At 33.5% G+C, this 23,620-nt stretch overlaps 1 protein-coding gene across 1 annotated transcript in view; it reads left to right on the top strand.

Annotated features, from left to right (window-relative positions):
* The first annotated feature begins 371 nt into the window (after nt 1-371).
* The window catches only part of LOC126977359 (fibrosin-1-like protein), an 87,000-nt gene continuing 63,751 nt past the window's right edge, over nt 372-23,620 (top strand). Inside the window, exon 1 of the mRNA XM_050826125.1 lies at nt 372-1,114. Coding sequence (XP_050682082.1) covers nt 875-1,114 — 240 coding nt within the window. The 5' untranslated portion in view covers nt 372-874. The remainder of the gene's footprint in view (nt 1,115-23,620) is intronic.

Raw genomic sequence — 23,620 nt, 5'->3', positions numbered from 1 at the left:
AATAAATTAAATAGGAAATTTAAAAAGCAAGACCAATAATTGAAATAAAATAACTTCACAAATTATGTTTCACAGTTACCGTAGAAAGAGAATCTCTGTCTATGTCACAGTTTATGTAAGGATCGTGAATAAACTAGTGGTACAGTACTCCTGGATTTTACTTGCCAACATAACGACGAAAATCGGTCGATTTACCATTTAAGTAAGGATTATAAAACTTAGTATTAAATACAGATTCAACAAATATAACAGGATTTAAATATTATCATGAAGTTATAAACAACAGTGTAGTTATACTTACAATAATTGCCTTTATGTAGGTCAGATCCCTTAATATTTTATTTTAAGTGATGAAAGAGAACACAACATCAACTAGAAGAGAGTAGCAAACCGCCACATTACCAATGACGCTCGATTATGCGGAATGCGTAGCACGTTATGTTGGCAGCCTTGCTTTAGTTCACCATCGCGGCCGCAACGTAGCGTTGGCGTCGTCCAACACCTTTCATTGTATTGACTATTGACTGATTCTGAACATAGAGAATAATGTATAAAACTAAGTTATCGTTTTATTGTGTTCTTTATTAGTAAAATATACTGTGATATATAATAGTTTAAGTGTAATTATGCCTCCGTTTACGTAAAAGTGAAAGAAAACAGCCCGTCAAGTGTTACGCGGCCATTTTACTTGCAATGCGGCAACGGTGTACAATCCGCCATTGGAAACGACCTGTGTCAATTTCTGTGTGTAAGATTTGTATTGTGTAAAAGTCTTTGGCTTAAGAATAAAGGATGACCATGTGTGATATGTGTGTGGTGCGGACTTTAGTGTAGTGGAGCACGGTGGTCGGGTGTTATGAATAATGTGTGAAAGATGGAAAACGAAGTGAAGCAGCGCAATCAGAAAAACAGGCGAAGGGAATGGGCACAGCGCATGCAAGCACAGCGAGAAAGTAAAACTAAGGATGGGGATAGTGGTGAGGACGAGTCTCCGGCGAGAGAAAAGCCTCCTCGTCCTCCGGCCAGGAGAAAGAAATCCAAGGAACCCCTCGGCGAAGAGGATATCATCGATGGTTTCGCCATAATGGCATTTCGTACCTATGAGGATCTTGAGGTATGCATTGCAGTAAACATAATCAAAACAATAACTAACTCTATTCAAATATTGCTTACAAAGAACTGAATTAATATAATCTTATTTTGTTTTATCATAGGTAGCATATTTTGCACTACACTGGGTAACCTTTCGTTAGAGCAAATAAACATTCGTGTTTTGTAAATTATCAGTAATTTAAATAGTTTTCCATATTATTATGTTTTATTTACCTATAACATTGCTATTGCTTGTTGGAAAGGTTATATTTATTATATTATATTGCTTTGTGATCAATATTATGAAATCAACTCCTGATTACTGTTATCGTACGATATCAACTATTATCAATTAAAAGAATTACTAATGATATCAATCTTTTCAAATTGTGCATTATCTGTACCCTGTAATATCTTGCCCATAATCAGTTTATGGCTGTTTCTCGGAAGTGCGTTGACCTATTCAATGAAGACTTACTGCATATAACATCGCAATTAGAACTAACGTTTAAAGCATGCATCGGTGCAAAATCCATTCTGATGGTTAAAGGTCATATTTTTTTTTTTTCAAGCGTAATATATTTATACGTAAACCAGCTGATATATATATATATGATGCGTATATTAACTAACGTGCATCGTTTGGTTTGTGATAAATACGGCGTTTGTCTCCCACCAAGTGTAAATCTGTTCTCGTTTGCGTTCGTTTAACCCACCATCCTTGAATCATATGAACTGTATATTCATCAGCCGTCGGCGATTTTCGTACTAACATTGCGTATTGCGTCGATTTTGATCAGGAGTTTGACAATAGTATGACAAGCACCATGCTATCAGCATAATCACGGCTTATAAAGGTATGCCCGCCGTCAAAATACGAACATGAAGCTAGGTGGTGTTCACCACCCCAGACCAATAAGTTGCTGTCATCCGCCGTTTGAGTTATATTTCATCTTCGTATATGCCTTAAAGTACACATTCAACACTTAATGACACTAGGTGCTAACATTGGTGTACAGTGGGTCGTTGTTCCGTCAATTTTTTTTTATTAATCATTCCTAGTGTCTTGAATATACTAATAGACTATAAAAAAACACGCATCGTGAACCCAAATGTTAATTTATTAAATGTTTCGTGAGACATTATCCAAAACTAGTCGCTATCAACACCGGTGTATCGTGAGTAAAGCAGATGTTAATAAATAAGTCAAAATAATTTGCAATGCTCCCGGCTGGGTTCGAACCCGCTACCTGTAGTTCGATAGGACGTACGGACACATAATAAGCGTTGGTTCATTGCTTCTACCCGCCAAAACCGAATTTTCCTGTAAATTAATAAAGTGTCAGACCCAAATAGAAATCCAGACCGCAGCTCGTTGTGAGTACGTCCGGACCTAATCCTATTCCGCCAACAAGCTGGTCGAACTTGAAGGCTATTGCTATCTTTTTGAGTTATGGTGACAGGAGGCTCCGAGCGTTGGACACGCACGTTACAGGCCGGAGAACTGGTTTCATTGCTCCTATTTAATTCCCCCACATGCAGTTTGCAACATTTATGCAATTTCTGCACACAATGCCTCTAATTTAATTCCTTCCAGGAACGAGTTTTGCGGAAATTGCGCCAACGTATGTTGGATGTTATTGTATGTGCGGTTTTACGTGGAACATGTGAATATCGTGAAACAGCCGATATCAACGTGTAACATAAACTACGATGTCAGATTATTTGGCTTTCATGATAAATAAAAGCCTCCCTCCAGTGATGTGAATTTAAATTCGAACTTTTTGGCACGCAGCGCAAAATTGAAATTATGACGTGATCATGTAATAAAATACATCTTCATTCTAAATACAAAGATCTATGGTACAATATATTATATAAAGAAGCTCAGAAGTAAACAAAAAACCGTAAAAATAAAAAATTAATCCTTAGAACGACACGCCGTAACCGTTATTCAGGTAGCACCAACCATTCTACTTATTCTACCCATCTTCGGTACGCCTTCGTCAGCAGCAGTCTGTCCGCCAGACTTGATCGAACTTTCACGCAGTCTATTCTATTAGATTCTTTCTAGTGGCTTCTGTGGAAGGGGCACCACATCTCGCCAATGTCACGTTTCAGTAGACCAACAAGCTTAGAGTGTGTCATTTGATTGGTGTAAACGAATTTACAAGTGATTATAGTAATGACCGGTGCCCAGAATCAAAACAGATTTATTTTCTTATTACAACCTGAAACAAATATACATGCTGTTAGATTATAATGGACAAACACTGATAATATTACTTTAAATATAAAACATTTATTGTGCGACAGTCAACTGTGGTCATAAAAGACGCTATCTTTCATCGGAGGCACTACAGTACCACTTAAGGCCCACCAGTTAACCAACCAACTGTATATCTATATTAGACACGTATAAAAGGACTGGCAATATGATTTAAAGCGTAATCTTCAAGTGTTGCGATCGTATTGCACATCGTGCATAAGATGCGCTAACTGGACTGGACTTAATACGTAAAAAGAACCCTTTTTTTCAGTAAATTTAATTTTTAGAATAATAATAATAATGAGATTATATTATATAAATAAATCCATATACCATACATTATTATCGTGGTCATTCATTGTTTCTATTGTACTATTTATCACCTTGTTCATAATAAGTCATTTTGCAATAGTAAAGGTAGTATTTATTTTAATAACAATACTACCTGGCACCCGCCCGGCTTAAACGCGATATTGAGAAATTATTTATTACCTATGAGATACCAAATGAAGCATGAAATAGCGTTTATATATTTTGTAACTATTTTTATGTTCTATCGAAACCTTTAAATACCTTATGATGCATATTTGAATAAATATCAAAGGTTTCTTATAAAGTTTATTATTACTATTAGGTAGGTATACATTCATCACACTGCAAATTAAAATCATTTAAACTTATGATCATTGTAAAGTTACTGCAATCGTTAAGTTTACAATGTAATCATCGCAAGTAAGACCGCATCGTGATTTTAATTACACCAAGTTGTGTTGACCGCGGTCTACGGGCGTGACCGACTCATCTGACGCCTTGTACGCGGCCGACTATAAACATTATGAGTTCTCCGCTACCAACGGTTCCCACGGGTAACCGTGTCGCGTCTCTAATGTTTTTTTATCGGCTATCTAGATGGCGATCCCCACCCAAGTCTATTGCACATCGATCAATCGATCAACAAACAGAAATCAAACAAAAATATTACCATTGGGTGGCTCTGGAGGGTGCCAGAGCGGCAGCAAACAAGGCTAGGTGCGGTGGTTACATTACTGTGGTACTTATATGAAATTTTATGTTTAAAGGATTCTGATTGACACTGTGGTAGACAGGGCGTATCAGTTACCACTTGCAACAGCAATTAATAATATCTTAAAAAGCACACGCTTTTTTTACAATAAAATATATTTTTTTTACACTATTTTCAATCTAAATTTATTTTCTATTTTTTAGTTGAATTTTATATAAAGCGTGCTTTTTAATTTTTTTTAACTATTATTTATTTTTCATTTTTTAGTTAAATTTTCTATAAAAGCGTATTTTTAAAACTATAAAGTACTTTAATATCAATTCCTACCCTATCGACTATAGATGAAAATTATATAAATTAACAAAAATCATATTTTGCAAATTGAAAAATTTAATAATTTTATCAAATTAGTGTAATGTCATCGGTCCTCGATAAATCTACAAAGTTTGAACGAAATCTAGCCGTTTAAAGTGGGTCAAAATCGCGCCCAAAGAAGTCGGTTACAAACATACAGGTGAAGCTGATATAAAGCGTATGATATTAATATTAATTTTCTTGTTCACGAGGCCTCTAGCTGTTGAAATTTACTGTACTCATTCATCTTTATTAATTTATAATGCCATCGTACATCGTGAATAGTGTCGACGTGGATTTTGCTCACACGCAAGTACCCCGCTGCTATTTACCACGGGTGCCGGTGTCCCGTTTCTTATTAAATCGATCACAATTAAAGTGATTTTTGACGATATGAGTCGCCATTTTGTTTCCGTATCTCGAGTTCAGAATCGCGGTTTAATTATGATTGTAGTTGCTAGTTGTTGGACTACCATTGTAAATGCTTACTTAATGATCCCCAATTCCTGATGGTTGTACGAAATATTTACTTTATGGTTCTAGAAGTGTTTTATTATAAAACATACGAAATAATTAGAAAATTGCTCTTGCATATATTGTAAAATCGGTATTTATATATATATATGTCTAAGATAAAACTTTATTTAAATATTTAATATACCCTAATGTTATATTGTGGGGAATTTCTCATAAAACATAATTATTGTAATTAATTAACGAGGTATTAAGTAATTTATGCAAATTACATCTTGATTGTTAATATAATTATTATACCTATATATATTTTCGTGCTCATTATAATAACTAAACTGTACGATATTTTTTTTAATTTACTGCGCACATTTCCTGGTAGTAAGTCTAAAGTTAATTATCGACTAACGGCTGTTTTCAATAACGTATCTCTAGTTACGGATACAGTGCTATCACCGTTTAGTGACAACATCTTAAATATCCATAGTTATGTCTCCAATATATTATGTCCAATAACCGATTAATAAAATATTTTCAAATAATTACTCTAGAACGAATGTGAAACAATACGGTCCTTATAATAGAATATCTACAACATTCAATGATATCAACAATCATGACGTTGATATCTTTTACGACACGTTTAAGTCATTTAGAAATAAAGTTTTAGAAAAAATAACGACCATGGTAGATAATAGTTTGTATTAGATTGTTAATGACTTATTAATTCTTACTTTTATTTTTTGTAATTTCACACTTACCACTTTATAATTATTTACATTTTACAGTTTCTAGAATTAAGATTTATTACTAAGTTACTTAATTTTTTCATAATTAAAATGTTGAATGGTACCTAATTAGAATAACCAACCTAGAATTAGTATGTAAGTGCAAATCAATTGTTTATGTTGAGTTATTGTTGGTACATCTTAAATAAATAAAATATAGTTATAGTCCAATGCTTTATGTGGAAAGTTTATTAAAATGTAAGTTAGCGTAAAAGTAAGCGTTAAACTAAGGATAGATAGGTTAAACGGCCGTAAATAATGTGCAATACAATCTTCTGTGCTCTGTGAACGGCTGGATCACTTGGCGTTGCGTAGAGAAGTCGCTTCATTGTGTGTAGAAGAGTGCGAAGAGCTGTTTAACCTGATTCCTGCCGCCGAATTCCACCTTCGCACGACACGCCACAAGTTAGGATATCATCCTCACCATCTGGATGTGTGGCCGTCCTTCACAGTGCAGTTTTCAAGGAGCTTTCTTCCACGTACTACAAAGCTGTGGAGTGAGCTTCCTTGTGCGGTGTTTCCGGGACGATACAACATGGGTACCTTCAAAAAAAGCGCGTACACCTTCCTTAAAGGCCGGCAACGCTCTTGTGATTCCTCTGGTGTTGCAAGAGAATGTGGGCGGCGGTGAGCACTTAACAACAGGTGACCCGTACGCTCGTTTGTCCTCCTATTCCATAAAAAAAATCTTCGATTTCCTTTAACTTGACGCTTTTATAATGCAGCTCTCAATAGCGCACGAGAAATGAGAATGACGTCCATTATCCACAAATCTCTCGAGCCATAAACACAACTGTGATAGAAATACCTAGAGGAAATATTTCAACTGCTTCCTTCCGATTATATTGCTCTTCTCGAATGTCAACAAAACTAATAAGTACCAAACTTTAGCTTGAAAGCTATCGTAGACTCGAAGCTTAATTAACTAACTTGGCTTTGCATTTTTGAGTTTTATACTTAACAGCAATGCGGTCTAAATTTTCACACGTAATCGGGCAATTTACGTTTATTTTGTCGTCTAATAGGGTAGTTTGCCTATTTAATGAAATAATTATCTCATTAAAAGGCATAAAAGGCATTTATTTTCTCAAAATTGATTCCTTTAGAATTCTTTTTGGTGTCATTTCTAATAACTACTAGATACTACTACCGCTTCGGAAACAAATGGCGCTCTGAGAGAGAAGAAGCGGCGCAAGAAACTCTCCCAGCATTCTTTTTTTGCGCTATTTTCAATAAAAATATACAATATTGTACAGTCATTTCTATCGCTATAAAATAATCACAATCTCGTCCCAGGCTGTCCGATCATTTAGATATTCAGCAGTGGAGTAATAGGGTTTACGACAGAGCCATGTTTTTATATTAAATGAGGTTTTAATGCTCAATATAATTTTTGCATGTTAATTATTCTATAAATATGTTTTATAATTATTAAGTTTTCCTCAAGTTGTAGTGAATTCTTCTGTATTGTGTTTAATTGAGGACATAATATTGTTACTATTTAATAATATAATATATATAAAATTCTCGCGGCGTGCTGTTTCTTACCAAACTCCTCCGAAACGGCTGAATCTATTAGAAAATTTATTGAAGTAGGCGTTACTTTGCGGAAATCCATAATTATACAAATGATTTTAGTTTTCTTTAGTGTTAATTCCGCCAATATTTGTCTTTAAACAATTTGACACGTTTTTCGCCTCTACACGAGGCATCCTCAGGACGTGTTGTCTCGCTATAATCTGGCACGAGACTAGTAGCACGTGCCAGATTATAGCGAGGTCCACGAGGTACACGTCCTGAGGATGCCTCGTGTAGAGGCGAAACAAGTGTCGAATTGTTTAAAGACAAATATTGGCGGAATTAACACTAAAGAAAACTCAAATCATTTGTATGAATCTATTAGTATGAAACTTTTAGGTCTGAGAATCGGCTAATATCTATTTTTTATACTAGTATCCATAAATGTTATTAAAATAATTTAGATGGCAATACAAAGTTAGCCGAGTCAGCTAGTAATATGTATATCATTAAGCATTATATAAAAGTTTTTTGTATTCAAAATTGCAGACTTTGTGTGAGTCTTTGTTGACAGAAAGTTTTGTGAGTATTTTAGGAGAGAATTGCTATTTGAGAATATTGCAGAAAAATAGCCTCTTCTTAACTTCTTACAGAGTAAAGTTCCTTTTGTAATACAAGTCCAAAAAATACATTTAATATTATAATGTTGGACCTGTGTAACAATTTATTTTCAATGTGGACGGTTGTTATGAAACATATCCGATGCATTATTACAATATTTATGTCTCAATTTAATGACCGTCATAAAATGTAGACTGATGTTATATTTTAATGATTTCAATCATCTGATAATATTCATTTTATTAGTGTGTTAATCATTTTTCATTTTTATTGCTTATTTAAAATTTGTCACGGTTGAGAATAATTACAGAAAACCAGTTCAGTTGTATCTTATTACATTATGTTGTGTATGCGAAATTTTATTACTACATAATATACATATATATATATATATATATATATATATATATATATATACTACTATATTACCAAAAGTATAAAATACGGATGTTTGATTTTACACCGTAAACTCCACTACATATTATAAAACAAAGTCCTCCGCCATTTTTGTCTGTCTGTCTGTTCATGATAAAAACAAAAACTACTGCACTGATTTTCATGCTGTTTTCACCTATACGTGGTGTGGTTCTCAAGGAACGTTTTTGTATATGTATATGCTTCTTTTTGTTTTTTTTTTTATCTCATTATTTTTTATTTATTTTTCTTTTTTTACTTGTATAATTCTGTGTGGTTTGTTTTTGTTATTAATAAAGTTTTCATACATTCATATTTGTTGGAGGTGTCAGAAAAAAATAATTTATTCTCAGTCAAAGAGTTATTAGCAGTATCACAGCTAAAACAACTTCAAATAACAAAATCTAAATTCTGACAGCTTGAGTGTGACCTCTGCTGAACAAACAATCATAGGTAACAGCATCATAAGTAGTAACTTTACTGCAATCTGAAGAAAAAAAATTGTTACCTCATTTGAATGTGTTGTGTATTTGCTTTTATATTGCAAATTTGTCTTATTGACTTTAACACTTCCCACTTACTGTTTTTTTTTTTAATATACTTTATTAGTAATAACTATAGTATTCTAATACTATAGTACTTTCTAAAGTATAGAAAAAAAAATATATAATAGTAGTTTTTGAAGGCTTTCGGTTTCCTACATTAAAATTATTGGAACATATATTTCTAATTCCTTTTTGTTTCCCAATAAACTTTATTATTATATTAAAATATTAAATTAACGCTATATAATATCTTCATAATTTATAGTCGGACTAAAAGGTTTTCAGTTTTTTAACACGCTTTTATTAGCTTCATAAGTATGTTGATATATATTGGAAACTTTGACCATGACTTTGACCCACTTTAAAATGTTAGATTGAATTGAACCTTCGCACACTTATCAAGGGCCGGTGACAATAGAACAATTCAAACAGTGTTTTCCACTTTTATTAGCTTGCTATATTTGTATGTGATGGAATCTTTGAATTTGCACTCACTTTAAAATGTTAGATTGAATTGAACCTTCACACACTTATCAAGGGCCGGTGACAATAGAACAATTCAAACAGTGTTTTCCACTTTTATTAGCTTGCTATATTTGTATGTAACAGAATCTTTGAATGTGATTTGCACTCACTTTAAAATGTTAGATTGAATTGAACCTTCGCACACTTATCAAGGGCCGGTGACAATAGAACAATTCAAACAGTGTTTTCCACTTTTATTAGCTTGCTATATTTGTATGTAACAGAATCTTTGAATGTGATTTGCACTCACTTTAAAATGTTAGATTGAATTGAACCTTCACACACTTATCAAGGGCCGGTGACAATAGAACAATTCAAACAGTGTTTTCCACTTTTATTAGCTTGCTATATTTGTATGTAACAGAATCTTTGAATGTGATTTGCACTCACTTTAAAATGTTAGATTGAATTGAACCTTCGCACACTTATCAAGGGCCGGTGACAATAGAACAATTCAAATAGTGTTTTCCACTTTTATTAGCTTGCTATATTTGTATGCATTTAAAGTGAAATAATAAATAGAATAATAGCATTTACGGATTAAAACTAAATTAATAAGTGTAGTTGTGCTAAAACTATAAGATTAATATGTTTTTTTCTTTTTATTCTGAGTTAGAGTATTTCTCTTAACTCATTATGCCACTTGGCAAAGGCCTCCTGGCTCTTTCCATTGGAGTCTGTCATGGGTCACTTCTCCAGTTCTTCTCCAGATTAATATATAGGAATGTAAAAACATAGTGAAAAACATAAAACATTAACAATTAAATTGGAGCAACTCAATGGTTATTTTATTTTACATATATAGCCAATTTTTTTATAATATAATACTGCTACTAATAACAAAAATAATATAATGTAATAGTTTAAAATTGGAATTAAATATATATTGATGTAAGTAATGATTAAGTAATGTATGATGTATTTTGTAAAATTTACACATCATAAATATGGCAAACATTTACCCCCTTCATAATAGTCTGCTAACTTAAAGCATTGCTAATTCTCACTCAGTCTTCGTCTATTGACCTGAGTCAGAATGAGAAAAAACACTCCTTAGCGGCTGTTTTAAGTAAGCGGACCATTATGAATAAGGGGGTTACTTTATAACATTTATTTACATAAATATTATAAAGTAAATGTTCTCATCAATCATCAATCTAAAATGTTTATGCAAAAAAAAACTTTGACTGCATTTAAAATCATTCATAATCCTTAAATACCATTTCGTAGTACCTTAAATTATTGTTAACACTTACTTAACTGTGTCGTAATCATACATAACAAACTTACACCTTAAGTGTCGTTTCTGCTTTAACGCCATGTTATGATGATAAACCAATATTCTTATACACATTATATCGGGCCGCACGAAAGATTTATTGAGTATGTTTTATTAATAGAATAAATTAGGGAGGCATCTAGTTAGATACATAGTTATGTCAATATATATATATATATATAATGCCCGGCCATAATATATATATGTCGGCCCGATATAATGTGTATAAGAATATTGGTTTTTCATCATAACATATATATATATTGACATAGTTAGATGCCTCCCTAATCTATATATATATATATATATCTCTCGAGAGGTGTTCAATAAATAATATCCAGACGACCGAGCCTTGCTCGGATTTTTAAGAATGTACAAAACTTGAACAAAAAAAAACTAATAGGACATCTGGATTCGAACCGGGGTCTTCTGCTTTCCGGATCACCCAATGTCCCATCTGATCTATAATAGTCTTGTATATAGTGGCGAAATTATCTTTGTATTCTAATGTTATTGTAGCTGTTTCTCATTCAAACATGAATAAAACCATTTTTTTTAAATTGAAACCTAGCTAGATCGATTTATCACCCCCGAAATCCCCTGCATACTTAATATTATGAAAATCGTTGGAGCCGTTTCCGAGATTCAGATTATATATATATATATATACACAAGAATGGCTCGTTTAAATATATAAGATTTACCGGTGGTAAATCTTATATATTTAATTTTATATAGCGTAAAAGGATAGATTTGTCTACCTCTAGTAAGTTATACTAAGGATAGATAGGTTATTGAAAACGGCCGTAAAAGGCCACTGTTGACATATGGGTATTATGGGCTGAATTTCCATGAGACCGAGAATTTTACACAATAAAACAACTTAATAAATATAAACAAATCATGATAACATAATATCTAAACACACACACACTCACACACACACACACATTCTTAGAAGTTATACTTTTATTTTATCTGATTTTGATAATTTGATTGACTATATAGGTAATGATATCTTGTACCGAGAAGTCTCTGACAGCTGAAACACAGTTCATACTAGCTTAGCTGTCTTTGCTCCCTGTATGTAAATAATTAATAATATAATTTAGAACTATTTGTAACTTGTAACTACTAACTATTATTAATTATTGTAATGTTTGGGAAATAAAGTTATTATTATTATTATTATGTATGCGTCCTACTTGTTACACTAACACTCATTAAAATCTGATAAACACACAAAAAACATTTTCGAATTGTTAACCTCCTTTTTAAAGTCGGTAATATAAAAAAACTGATTAAATAATAAACGAAAAAGACTGCCGCTTTTCACGCGTTAAATGAATGTATAATTAAACCGGTAAGTAACTGATATTCCGTTAAGTAATTGCTAGTTAATGTCAGCAGTGCGAACAATGGATAGTCGAGGCTGTTTTATCGGTATTAAGTAAATTATGCAGTTTTCTTTGCATTTAATAATTTGCAAGAGGAAAGAGTTGTGGTCACTTTTAACGTTTCATGACAATTTATAAATTAACCTCTTTCAACTAATTTAATTGAAGGTTACTTATGTTCTTTCAGTATAATACTGATATTGTTCGTTACAAAGCTTACCTAACCGTAAAATGCTTTAATAAATTTATTTATGTATTTAATTAAAATAGTAGTGTAATTTTAAGAGGATTTAAACGCATGCATAAATACGTTCTTGGTAGATAGAGCAAGCGAAACATCAAATAGTTTTCCACAATCATTATACCTATTTATTTTATTGTATGTAGAAAGTCAATAGCTAGTTGTACTTAATACATTAATAATAGTAATTTATTAAAAAAAAAGTTAAAACATAATTCATTCGAGCTAATAATAGGGTTCCACACGTACATTCCATGTAAAATTCTGTCTTTATTATAGGCGTTGGAATCATTTAAACAGTATTTATTCTGTTATAATATAGCAACACTCGCATCAATCAATGCAAAATCCTGTTATTTTTGTGTCGCAATGTTTGATAAGTTATTCATTGGCTGAAAGCGATTGAGATGAAGAGAGCGTTCCGAGTGTCGCCGATTGCTATTAGAAGTTAGCGTTCTTTATCATGCAAATCTCGTTGGGTACTCGTTCAGGTCTCCGCGCAGTCGAGACCGATCGAATGGCAGCTACTCGACGACTTGAAGCACCAATATTACACCGACTCTATGTTGAATTGATCGCTCATATTTACTGTGCTCTATTGCACATCTTTATGTTCTGATGTTATCGATATTCAGGTTGTATTTTCGCATAATAACGCTTAATTCAATGATATTTCGTTATTATCAGGTTAAGACGTCCACTGCTGGACAAAGGCCTCCCCCAAAGATTAAAGTTTGAAGTCCTGCGCTGTTCTTATCCAACGTATTTCGGCGATCTTGCCCAGATCGTCGATCCATCTTGTGGGGGGCCTACATACACTGCGTCTTCCGGTACCTACGTGGTCGCCATTCGAGGACTTTACTGCCCCAACGGCCATCTGTCCGTCGAACAATGTGCCCTGCCCAATGCCACTTCATTTTCGCAAGCATATTATTATGTACTGTTTGTCCTCTTATTTTATCAAAAGAAAAACTAAATTACCGATGTTGAAAATTATTTCATCCGTAAGAATAGTATAATTTACAATGAGTTACATGGGCTGTATTTATTTAAAGAAAGATATTTAGCGCCTATTTCTGCCATGAAGCAGTAATGTGGAAGGGCGCCGTAGCTAGAAAAATTACTGGGCAAATGAGACTTAACATCTTCAGCGCAGTTGTAGTGCCGCTCAGAATTTTTTAGGTTTTTCAAGAATCCTGAGCGGCATTGCATTGTAAAGGACAGGGCGTATCAATTACTATCAGCTGAACGTCCTGCTCGCCTCGTACCTTATTTACATAAAAAAAAGTATAAATCCACACATACGTACCTACCTACGGAAGTCATGCTTTTTTTACTCATAAAGGTACTATCAAATTCAGCCGGAACGAAGTCAGGGCTAGCACCCAATACACTTTACATAGATTTTCATCTTTTAACCTATTTTAATAAACGCGGTAAGCAAACAAGTCGTAAAACTCACACGCCGCGACCTATCTACATCAGCACGCTGTATACTTCGATACATTGTGTATCGAATAAACTTTTATGCTAGGTTTTAGTTAATAATAATAATAAAAGCCTTTATTCACTGGCCATACATTTTAACTTATTTACTACATATAATATCTGTAAGTAAAATAAAATTATATTAATGTTGAGCAACCACTTCATTGGTCAGGTTGCCTTTCGAAATCGGCCTCCCCCAGTTTCTTCCACTCATCTCTATCTCGAGCTAACATTCTCCATTCTATTGGTAAAGCGTCCTCCCATCTTTTAATTTGACGTCCTCTTCGTCTTTTCCCATTTTTGTTTGTTATTGTCATTGATATTTATATGTATTTATGTATGTTTAAGTAAGTATATTGTAGTAAAGATATCGTTGTCTTGTACCCATAGTACAGGCTATGCCTAGTTTGGGGCAAGATAATTTGTGTAAAAGTGTGTCAATATTATTATTATTATTTATATGTTACCACTCCAAAATATCCTTTGTCCAACCTCATTTTATGTCCAATCCAAAACAGGCAATGTTTTAGTTAACTATTTGTTAAAAGCGCTTCTGGTTGCGTTTAAATATGAAAACATGATTGCTAACATAAACGAAAACTCGGCGGCACGAGCTTCTAAATAAAATTAGCTCGGTAATTTACGAGTTAAACTTGTCGTAACTTGGTGCGGTGAAAATAAACAATGGAATTTATGAACGGTTTAGTTCCATTTAAATGTTGGTTTGTAATTTAATTAAATGATACGCTCGCCGCAATTGGCTTCTGCATTCGGGTCTATGTGGATTATTAGTTTCAAACTATGTATTTATTCACCGGATCATCTATTTGAGTATTGTGTGCTTTGTTATATATTATTTAGTATGCAAACAACTGCTCATGTTTATCAATTATAATGCTTTAAATGATTTTTACAAGAATTATGTGGATGGCTATATTATATTCAAAGTCACTCGAATTTTCGAAGTATCCATCTTTCTAGTCTGAGCTGAATAATAAAACAGCTGAAAGTCGATAATCGAATGTTGCACATTTTTTAAAAGAAGAACTACATAGGTAACATTTTAAAAACAGTTTCATTCGAAAATCTCAAACCATGAAGGTTCTATGTCAATTCGAAGTATCTATTACAATGAAACGGCAATTTCTTACTTTAACCCCCATTATAATATCATTCTTCTCGTATAAAAGGGATTTATTTTCTTTTTGATGTCATTTCTAATATATACTAGATATTACTACCGCTTCGGAAACAAATGGCGCTCTGAGAGAGAAGAAGCGGCATAAGAAACTCTCCCAGCTTTTTTTTTTGCGCTTTTTTTAATCAAATATACAATATTGTATTGTCAATGCTATTGCTATGAAATAATCATAATCTAGTCCCAGGCTGTCGGATCACTTAAATATTCATGCTTGTGGAGTAGTATGATTTACGAACAGGGCCATTTTTTAATAAATCATTTAAATATATTTATACATAATGCCTGAACAGTGGCTGGGACTTTATTATAAAAGTGTATACATTTACCCTTAAAGTATAAAATCACTATTAAGAGAAAAAAGTGCAATTAGAATGATTGGCTTTGATGAGGAATAATGAATAACAATTATGCTAAAATTAATTGTGAATCCGCCGTGAAATGGATATTAGCACATATTAACGTTTATTGCACGACATTATACAAACATTTGTATTACGTCGGCCCGATGTCGTGCAACACGTTAATGTTGACCGTGGCATGAGTGACGCGCAGTCCCTCCGGCCCGCCGACAAATAGGACATTTTCGGTTGATTGATGGCTCGGGAATACACCACAGAGTACAATTTACTTTTTTTTTAATGAAAATATGGGACGAGACGAGCAGGACGTTCATCTGATGGTAATTGATACGCCCTGCCCATTACAATGCAGTGCCGCTCAGGATTATTGAAAAACCCAAAAATTATGAGCGGCACTACAACTGCGCTCGTCACCTTGAGACATAAGATGTCAAGTCTCATGTGCCCATTTCACTAGCTATGGCGCCCTTCACACCGAGACACAGTAATGCTTACACATTACTGCTTCACGGCAGGAATAGGCGCCGTTGTGGTACCCATAATCTAGCCAGCATCCGGTGCAAAGGAGCCTTCCACTAAATCATAGGTCAGATATGGATACAATTATAAGATAACATTGAATAAATACGATATAAATTAAGTAAGTAGGTACCTGAGCACTTTTGATGATAATAAACACACTATTACAGATTTGTTATAAAAAACGTGTGTGCATATAATATAGGCATATGTCTCAGCAACTTACGACTCAGGACCAGCAACTCAAAAACTTACTTACGGCCGTTTTCAATAACGTATCTCTAGTTACGGATACATTACTGTCACCGTTTAATGACAAGATCTTATCTATCCATAGTTATGTCCAATATAGTTATAGTCCGATTCTCTATGTCGATAGGTTATTGAAATGTAAGTAAGCGTAAAAGGATAGATTTGTCCACGTCTAGTAAGTTAAACTAAGGATAGATAGGTTATTGACAACGGCCGTTAGTTGTAAAGCGGCGTCCTCCTTTAACTGTTTTATTAATAAACGCAATATAATGCTATTGTTAAGTTTAAAATTAACTCCCCCGTCATGTAATTCTGTAGTAAAGACTAGCGACCTTACAAATAAACTTGGCATAAAGTTATACCTGAAATAAACCACGATTATGCAAAATGTTGACTATATCGCTGACAAAACTGTCAATACAATGACAATTCTGAAGTTTTCCGATTGTCAATCAGCCTTGCAAATAAACGCGGGAAACGTTATACAACCTAATAAACCAGTCATAAGCAAAATGTCTATTTGTAATCATTTTGCATATTCTTGGTTAATTCTCAGGTATAAATTTATACCAAGTTTATTTGTAAGTCCAAAAACGTTTTAAAAGTCTAACAATAATTAAAATATGTGCTAAACAGTAGTTCTATTCGTCAGCGAATAAAGACTAGTATTATTACTATTATTTTCTGTACACGAGCCCTCGCATACCCATTTACTTAAACAAATACGAACGAACACCTAATATTATGTAAATTTTTATGCTTGCTTTTAATTAAATAAATTCCCTGCTATAGTATTTTCGTATATTATAATTAAATGTTTACCTACACAGCGATCAATGGCTAAATATAAAGAACCTAAAATATAAAATGCGTTTATTTGATCGTTTCATTGGGATTTGAGATGCGTGAGGCACACGCGGCCTATCGATTTACGGCCGTTTTCAATAACGTATCAGTAGTTACGGATATATTGCTATCACCGTTTAATGACAAGATCTTATCTATCCATAGAAATGTCCAATATTTTTATATTATTTGTTATAGTCCAATACTGTGTGTCGTAAGCAAGCGTATAAGAATAAGCGATTGACTTAGCTAAATATGATTTACAATATCTTTCTCTAAAAATATAATTCCTTGATGAAACAATTATCTAATATATAAAATGCTCATGTCGCGGTGTTTGTAGTTAAACTCCTTCCAAACGGCTTAACCGATTCCCATGAAATTTAGAGTGCATATTGGGTAGGTCTGAGAATCGGACATCTATTTTTCATTCCCCTAAATGTTAAGGGTGGTCCACGCCAAATTTTTATTTTTTATTTTTTTGACATTTTTTTTTAAATTGTTTGATTATGAGTCAGCATTAAAAAATTCATACAACTTCAAATTTTCACCCATCTACGGATCAACAGTAATTACTTTTGTATCGCGATTTTAATATCGGCAATACAACGTTTGCTGGGTCAGCTAGTATATTTATATTATGAGTTTTAGTCCAATACTGTTTGTCGTAAGTAAGCGTAAAAGGATAGATAGGTTATTGAAAACAGCCGTTAAGCGATTGACTTATCTAAATATGATATACAATACATTTTTCTAAAATATAATTCCTTGATGAAACAATAATCTATATATATAAAAATGAATTATTGCTGTTCGTTAGTCTCGCTAAAACTCGAGAACGGCTGGATCGATTTGGCAAATTTAGGTCTTGAATTATTTGTGGAAGTCCAGAGAAGGTTTCAAAGGTGAATAAATAGGAAAATGCTCCTAAATTAAATAAAAACAACAAATTTGTTTTTCCTTTGATTTGTCCATACATAATTTCTTTGAGAGAATTTATTGACGCAAGGTTTGACAGTTCTGCTGTGAAACAATTTCATTACGACAGCAGGCTGCATATTTTACGAAGTAATTTTTGATGGTATGATATATTATTGACAAATTCATATAAAAACATTATTTTATTTATTATATAGACAGAACAACGTCTGTCGGGTCAGCTAGTATTATTATAAAAGAGGGTGGGCGCTATCGGAAACGGAGTAATAGGCGGCAGCTCGCTAGTTGTCAAAATAAATGTTCGCTGTCACGCGACAATCCTTTAAACGGCCGGTTACAAAATATTTCAATTACGCGCTCGCTCGCCTAATTGTTCCGTCGTGCCCGGTGCCGGCAACGTCGACACACACCCATACAAGCAGTGCATATTATGTTCATGTTTGTGTCTACAAGTCAAGTTGAACAATAGCTACTAGTTAGACCCGTTCACTGTAACCATGGTACCCTATTTCTGCCGTGAAGCAGTAATGTGTAGGCATTACTGTGTTTCGGTCAGAAGGGCGCCGTAGCTAGTGAAATTACTGGGCGAATGAGACTTGACATATTATGTCTCAAGGTGACAAGCGCAGTTGTAGTGCCGCTCAGAATTTTTGGGGGTTTCAAGAATCCTGAGCGGCACTGCATTGTGGGCATGAGCAGGGCGTATCAATTAGCATCAGCTGAACGTCCTGCTCGTCTTATCCCTTATTTTCATAAAAAAAACCCCGGTTGGATCCACGCTCGGCCCGTTCCATTGTGTTTTCAAATCGAATCAAAACGTTTATAATATTGATAAACAATTGCTTAAGTTCAGTCATACACTTAATTTTATAACAATAAATAAATAATATGAAACAGATGAAATTAATATCAATCAAATCAAATGACATAAAACACATCAAACAATTAAAATCACAAAGAGAACAAATCACACTAAGTAGAGCTATTCAATTCCAGGCTGCTTTATCATTTAAATAATCTTGGATATTGTAATAGCCTTTGCTGCTCAATTTACTTTTTGTGAAGGCTTTGAATTTGTTTATAGACATATTATCTGCTATCTGTTCGGGGAGTTTATTATAGAAACGAACACATCGACATTTTAAAGAATTTACTGACTGTCTTATTAATACTATGTTAATCTCTTAGTTTTAATCCGAATTCAAAAAAGGAGGAGGTTCTCAATTCGTCGGCTTTTTTTTAATTTTGTTACCTCAAAACTTTCGACTGGGTGAAACAATAATCGTAACTAGAACTAGATTAATTAATTACATTGTATAAAAATACGCAATTATTTTTATACATTTTAGTGCATATTGTTTTAGAATAGTGTGAAGTCGGTTGTTTTTTGTTAAAAAAAAATTTATGTGAAATTATTTTTAATTTTTCGGTTTTGGAATCCATATTATGTCTATCTCTTAAGGATAACATACTATACGCAATTTAATATTTAAAAAAATTGGACCACATTATACTTTAGACTGCATTATTCCAGAATACTGACATCATATTTTTTATTCTATATAGAACAGGGTCTGTTAGCAGTTATCTTCTTAATATATATAAAATTAAGTGACACGTTGTTTGTCTGCGATGGACTCCTAAACTAATGAACGGATTTATAATGAGATTACTTCATGGAGTGCAGTTTGGTCCAACTTGAGAGATAGGATAGTTTTTATTTCGATTTGGTACCCATAATTATTTTTATTGTCAACTAGCTGACCCGACAGACGTTGTTCTGTATATAATAAATAAAATATCATAACATCAAAAATTAATTCGTAAAATATGCAGCCTGCTGTCGTAATGAAATTGTTTCACAGCAGAACTGTCAAACCGTGCGTCAATAAATTCTCTCATAGAAATTATGTATGGACACATCAAAGGAAAAACAAATTTGTTGTTTTTATTGCATTTTCCAATTTATTCACCTTTTAAACCTTCCCTGGACTTCCACAAATAATTCAAGACCAAAATTAGCCAAATCGGTCCAGCCGTTCCCGAGTTTTAGCGAGACTAACGAACAGCAATTCATTTTTATATATATATATAGATATTCGTTTTGTATGGACATATTTTCTATGAGAGAATTTAGTGACGCACCGTTTGACAGTTCCGCTGTGAAACAAATTCATTAAAACAATAGGGAGCATTATTTACGAAATAATTCTTGATGTTTTGAAATATTATTGGCAAATTCCTATAAATCAGTTTTTTTTTATTATATACAGAACAACGTCTGTCGGGTCAGCTAGTTATTTATTTATTTATTTATTACATCACAAAATCCACAGAACTTAAATTAGGTTATAATAATACTATTTTGTAGGACTTACATCTAATAACGGATTGTGTGTGTGTGCGTGTGCGTGTGTGTGTGTGTGCGTGTGTGTGTATGCGTGTGTGTGTGTGTGAATTACTCTAAATTTAACCTTCCTTTAGATTTTTATTAACACTCCTTTTAAAGCAGCCTTTACTGTTATTGAAAAGTTCAGTACTGTTGAATTGCTTATTATAGCTGCATAGTGTGCGACAGATTACCGAATTTTCATAATAATTAGTGTGACTCAGCGGGACTTGGAATAGAGACGTGTGTCTAGTGCGAACTGACGCACTGATGTGTTATCTATATATATAAAAATGAATTGCTGTTCGTTAGTCTCGCTAAAACTCGGGAACGGCTGGACCGATTTAGCAAATTTAGGTCTTGAATTATTTGTGGAAGTCCAGAGAAGGTTTAAAAGGTGAATAAATATGAAAATGCTGCTAAATTAAATATAAACAACAAATTTGTTTTTCCTTTGATTCGTACCCCGTCGAATTTATTGACGCAACGGTTTGACAGTTATGCTGTGGAACAATTTTATTACAACAACAGGGTGCATTTTTACGAAGCAATTCTTGATTTTATGATATATTATTGACAAATTCATACAAAAATATTATTTTATTTATTATATACAAAACAACGTCTGTCGGGTCAGCTAGTTATAATGTATATTATTCTCCTGCCAAATTGCCCTCGGCTAAAGCTCCGCTTTATAATCCTATTTATTTCACACGTCGCATGTTTCACAACATTACTTACACATTATAGGCATTCGATGTAATAACAAACAGAGATTACTATCTTGATGTAATCTCCGTTTGGAAAAGAAATGGTTTACGGTGCTTTTTGTTCAGACTACAATGTTGAGTTTTTTTTTTTTTGATTTGATTTACTTGTGTTACTTTCAATGAAGGTTCGATGCTATTTAAACAGTGCATTGTAATAAATGCTATACAATAGACGTTTTTAAGTTTCTTTTGTCACATTGTGTTTTTTTTTACCCTATTTTTAATGTAATGTAATCATGGTATCTGTTATTTATCGAATGATTTATATTTTTTATTACTTATTTTTTTTATTTATTACATATTATGCAATACTCACTAAATACATCTTGACCATTTTCCCTAAATTGGCATACTATAATTAATTATTATTAATAATGAATAGTATAATAATATTTAAATTAGTAAAGTGGGTAGCTTAGTCTTAAACCTTTGTACATGTGAAATCGATAATATTTTTATATTAATTTAAAATTTCTCATATGAATGGTAGTGGTGAGATTGGCACGAGACAAGTTATTGCATTGAATGATAAGTAAAGCCAGCTGTATAAAATAAGGCTTTAAGTTGTGCTAAAACAAATAAAACGAATGTTTACAGCCTGTTTTGTTTAGCGACGAGATGTCGGCGTGTAGTTTAGAGCAGGCAATGTCTTCTAAAACTGACCAGAGTTTGTAGTTTGATTCAGATCTGGGCCAGTCGAGAACCGTTTTCAATCTGGAACGCTGTCTTCTAGCCAAGCTTGGGTATTTTTTTTTTAATGATAATAAGGAACCTGACGGACAGGAACGAAACTCTGAGCGGCACTACAATTGCGCTCGTCACCTAGAGACTTAAGTTGTTAAGTCTCATACTCTTGCCCAGTAACTCCACTAGCTACGGCGCCCTTCAGACCGAAACAGTTATGTTTACACATTACTGCTTCACGGCAGAAATAGGCGCCGGTGTGGTACCCATAATCTAGCCGGCATCCTGTGCAAAGGATCCTCCCGCTGGTGAGTCTGTTGTCCCACTGTTGTCTGTTTTTACTCACTCGAGTGAAAAACAGTAGTTAGTGCCCTGTGCAATTTCTTGCTCGAAAGTCCAAGATATATTTTTAAAGGAGTATTAAAACTAAAAGTATAACCCCCTTATTCATAATGGTCCGCTAACTTAAAACAGCCGCTAAGGAGTGTTTTTTCTCATTCTGACTTAGGTCAATAGAAGCAGACAGAGTGAGAATTAGCAATGCTTTAAGTTAGCAGACTATTATGAATAAGGGGGTAATAGTTTAATATGATAGTATAATAGTTTCTTGATACACTTTGGCTGAGGTCTTCACAAAACGAACCTTTGTGGCTCCTTGATACGACACCGTGTGCACCCAAACACAGTGTGTGATGCAGGATTCAGACTACTATAATTGCTTCTGTGGAGCTATGAGCGTACACTTAGCCATGCGGTTCGGTTTGCTCCACTTCAATTGTGATAATTTTTAAATGAATGAAAAGGATATTTTTGTACTGTATATGTGCGTATTAAAATATGAAGCATTTTGATCGAGCCACCGATAAGCACCGAGCTTCAGGTCTTGTTTAATGTAACGCGAAAGAGTTCTAGCGGGAATCTTTATTTTTCGATTTACATTTTTTGTTTCCTTAAAGAGTTTCGAGGTATTCGGGTAACTACATTAACAACCTTTTTAGTTCTAACAGAATTGGCTGCGATCATTTATGGCCTTCGAATAAAGAAGTGTTGGTATATCTATCATCTCCATATCATCTTATCACATCACAAAGCTTTTACAATTGGATACGTGTGGCTCAATATTACCTACATGTCTTCGAGCTAAAGAGCTCTACATCGATATGGAGTAAGTGAAAAATTATTCAATGAAAAAAGAAGAAGTGAACGTGAACATTCGTAATCGAACACGAAATATATTTTTGCAGAACACATTCTGCTATAATAAATTGTTATAAGATGGCGCTTAAACACATCAGCTTATAAATTATTCAACTTATGCATTAGTCACGGTTTAAGAATTTCCGGGTTTAGACTTCTATTTGTTTTTTTTTGCATAAACATACTAGACTTGGTGTGTGTTTTAGTTTTAAACATATAAACAGCAATAAATGTTGTCGGAGCGACAGTGGGTGCGCGCGAATATCGTTAAGCAGTTAAATGAGATAAGTTAATTACACGGTGTACACGACAGAGCGACATAATCGTTCATTACCGTAGTTCAGGACCTAATCCACTCGATGTTTGCTCGCACCCGCTTGTCTGATGACTTAATTAATGATCTGTCGTGTCGTCGTTCATTAAACAACTCCAGCGACA

This window comes from Leptidea sinapis, chromosome 45, assembly GCF_905404315.1.
Source record: "Leptidea sinapis chromosome 45, ilLepSina1.1, whole genome shotgun sequence".
Lineage (NCBI taxonomy): Eukaryota > Metazoa > Arthropoda > Insecta > Lepidoptera > Pieridae > Leptidea > Leptidea sinapis.
This window is presented reverse-complemented; position numbering and strand designations above follow the sequence as displayed.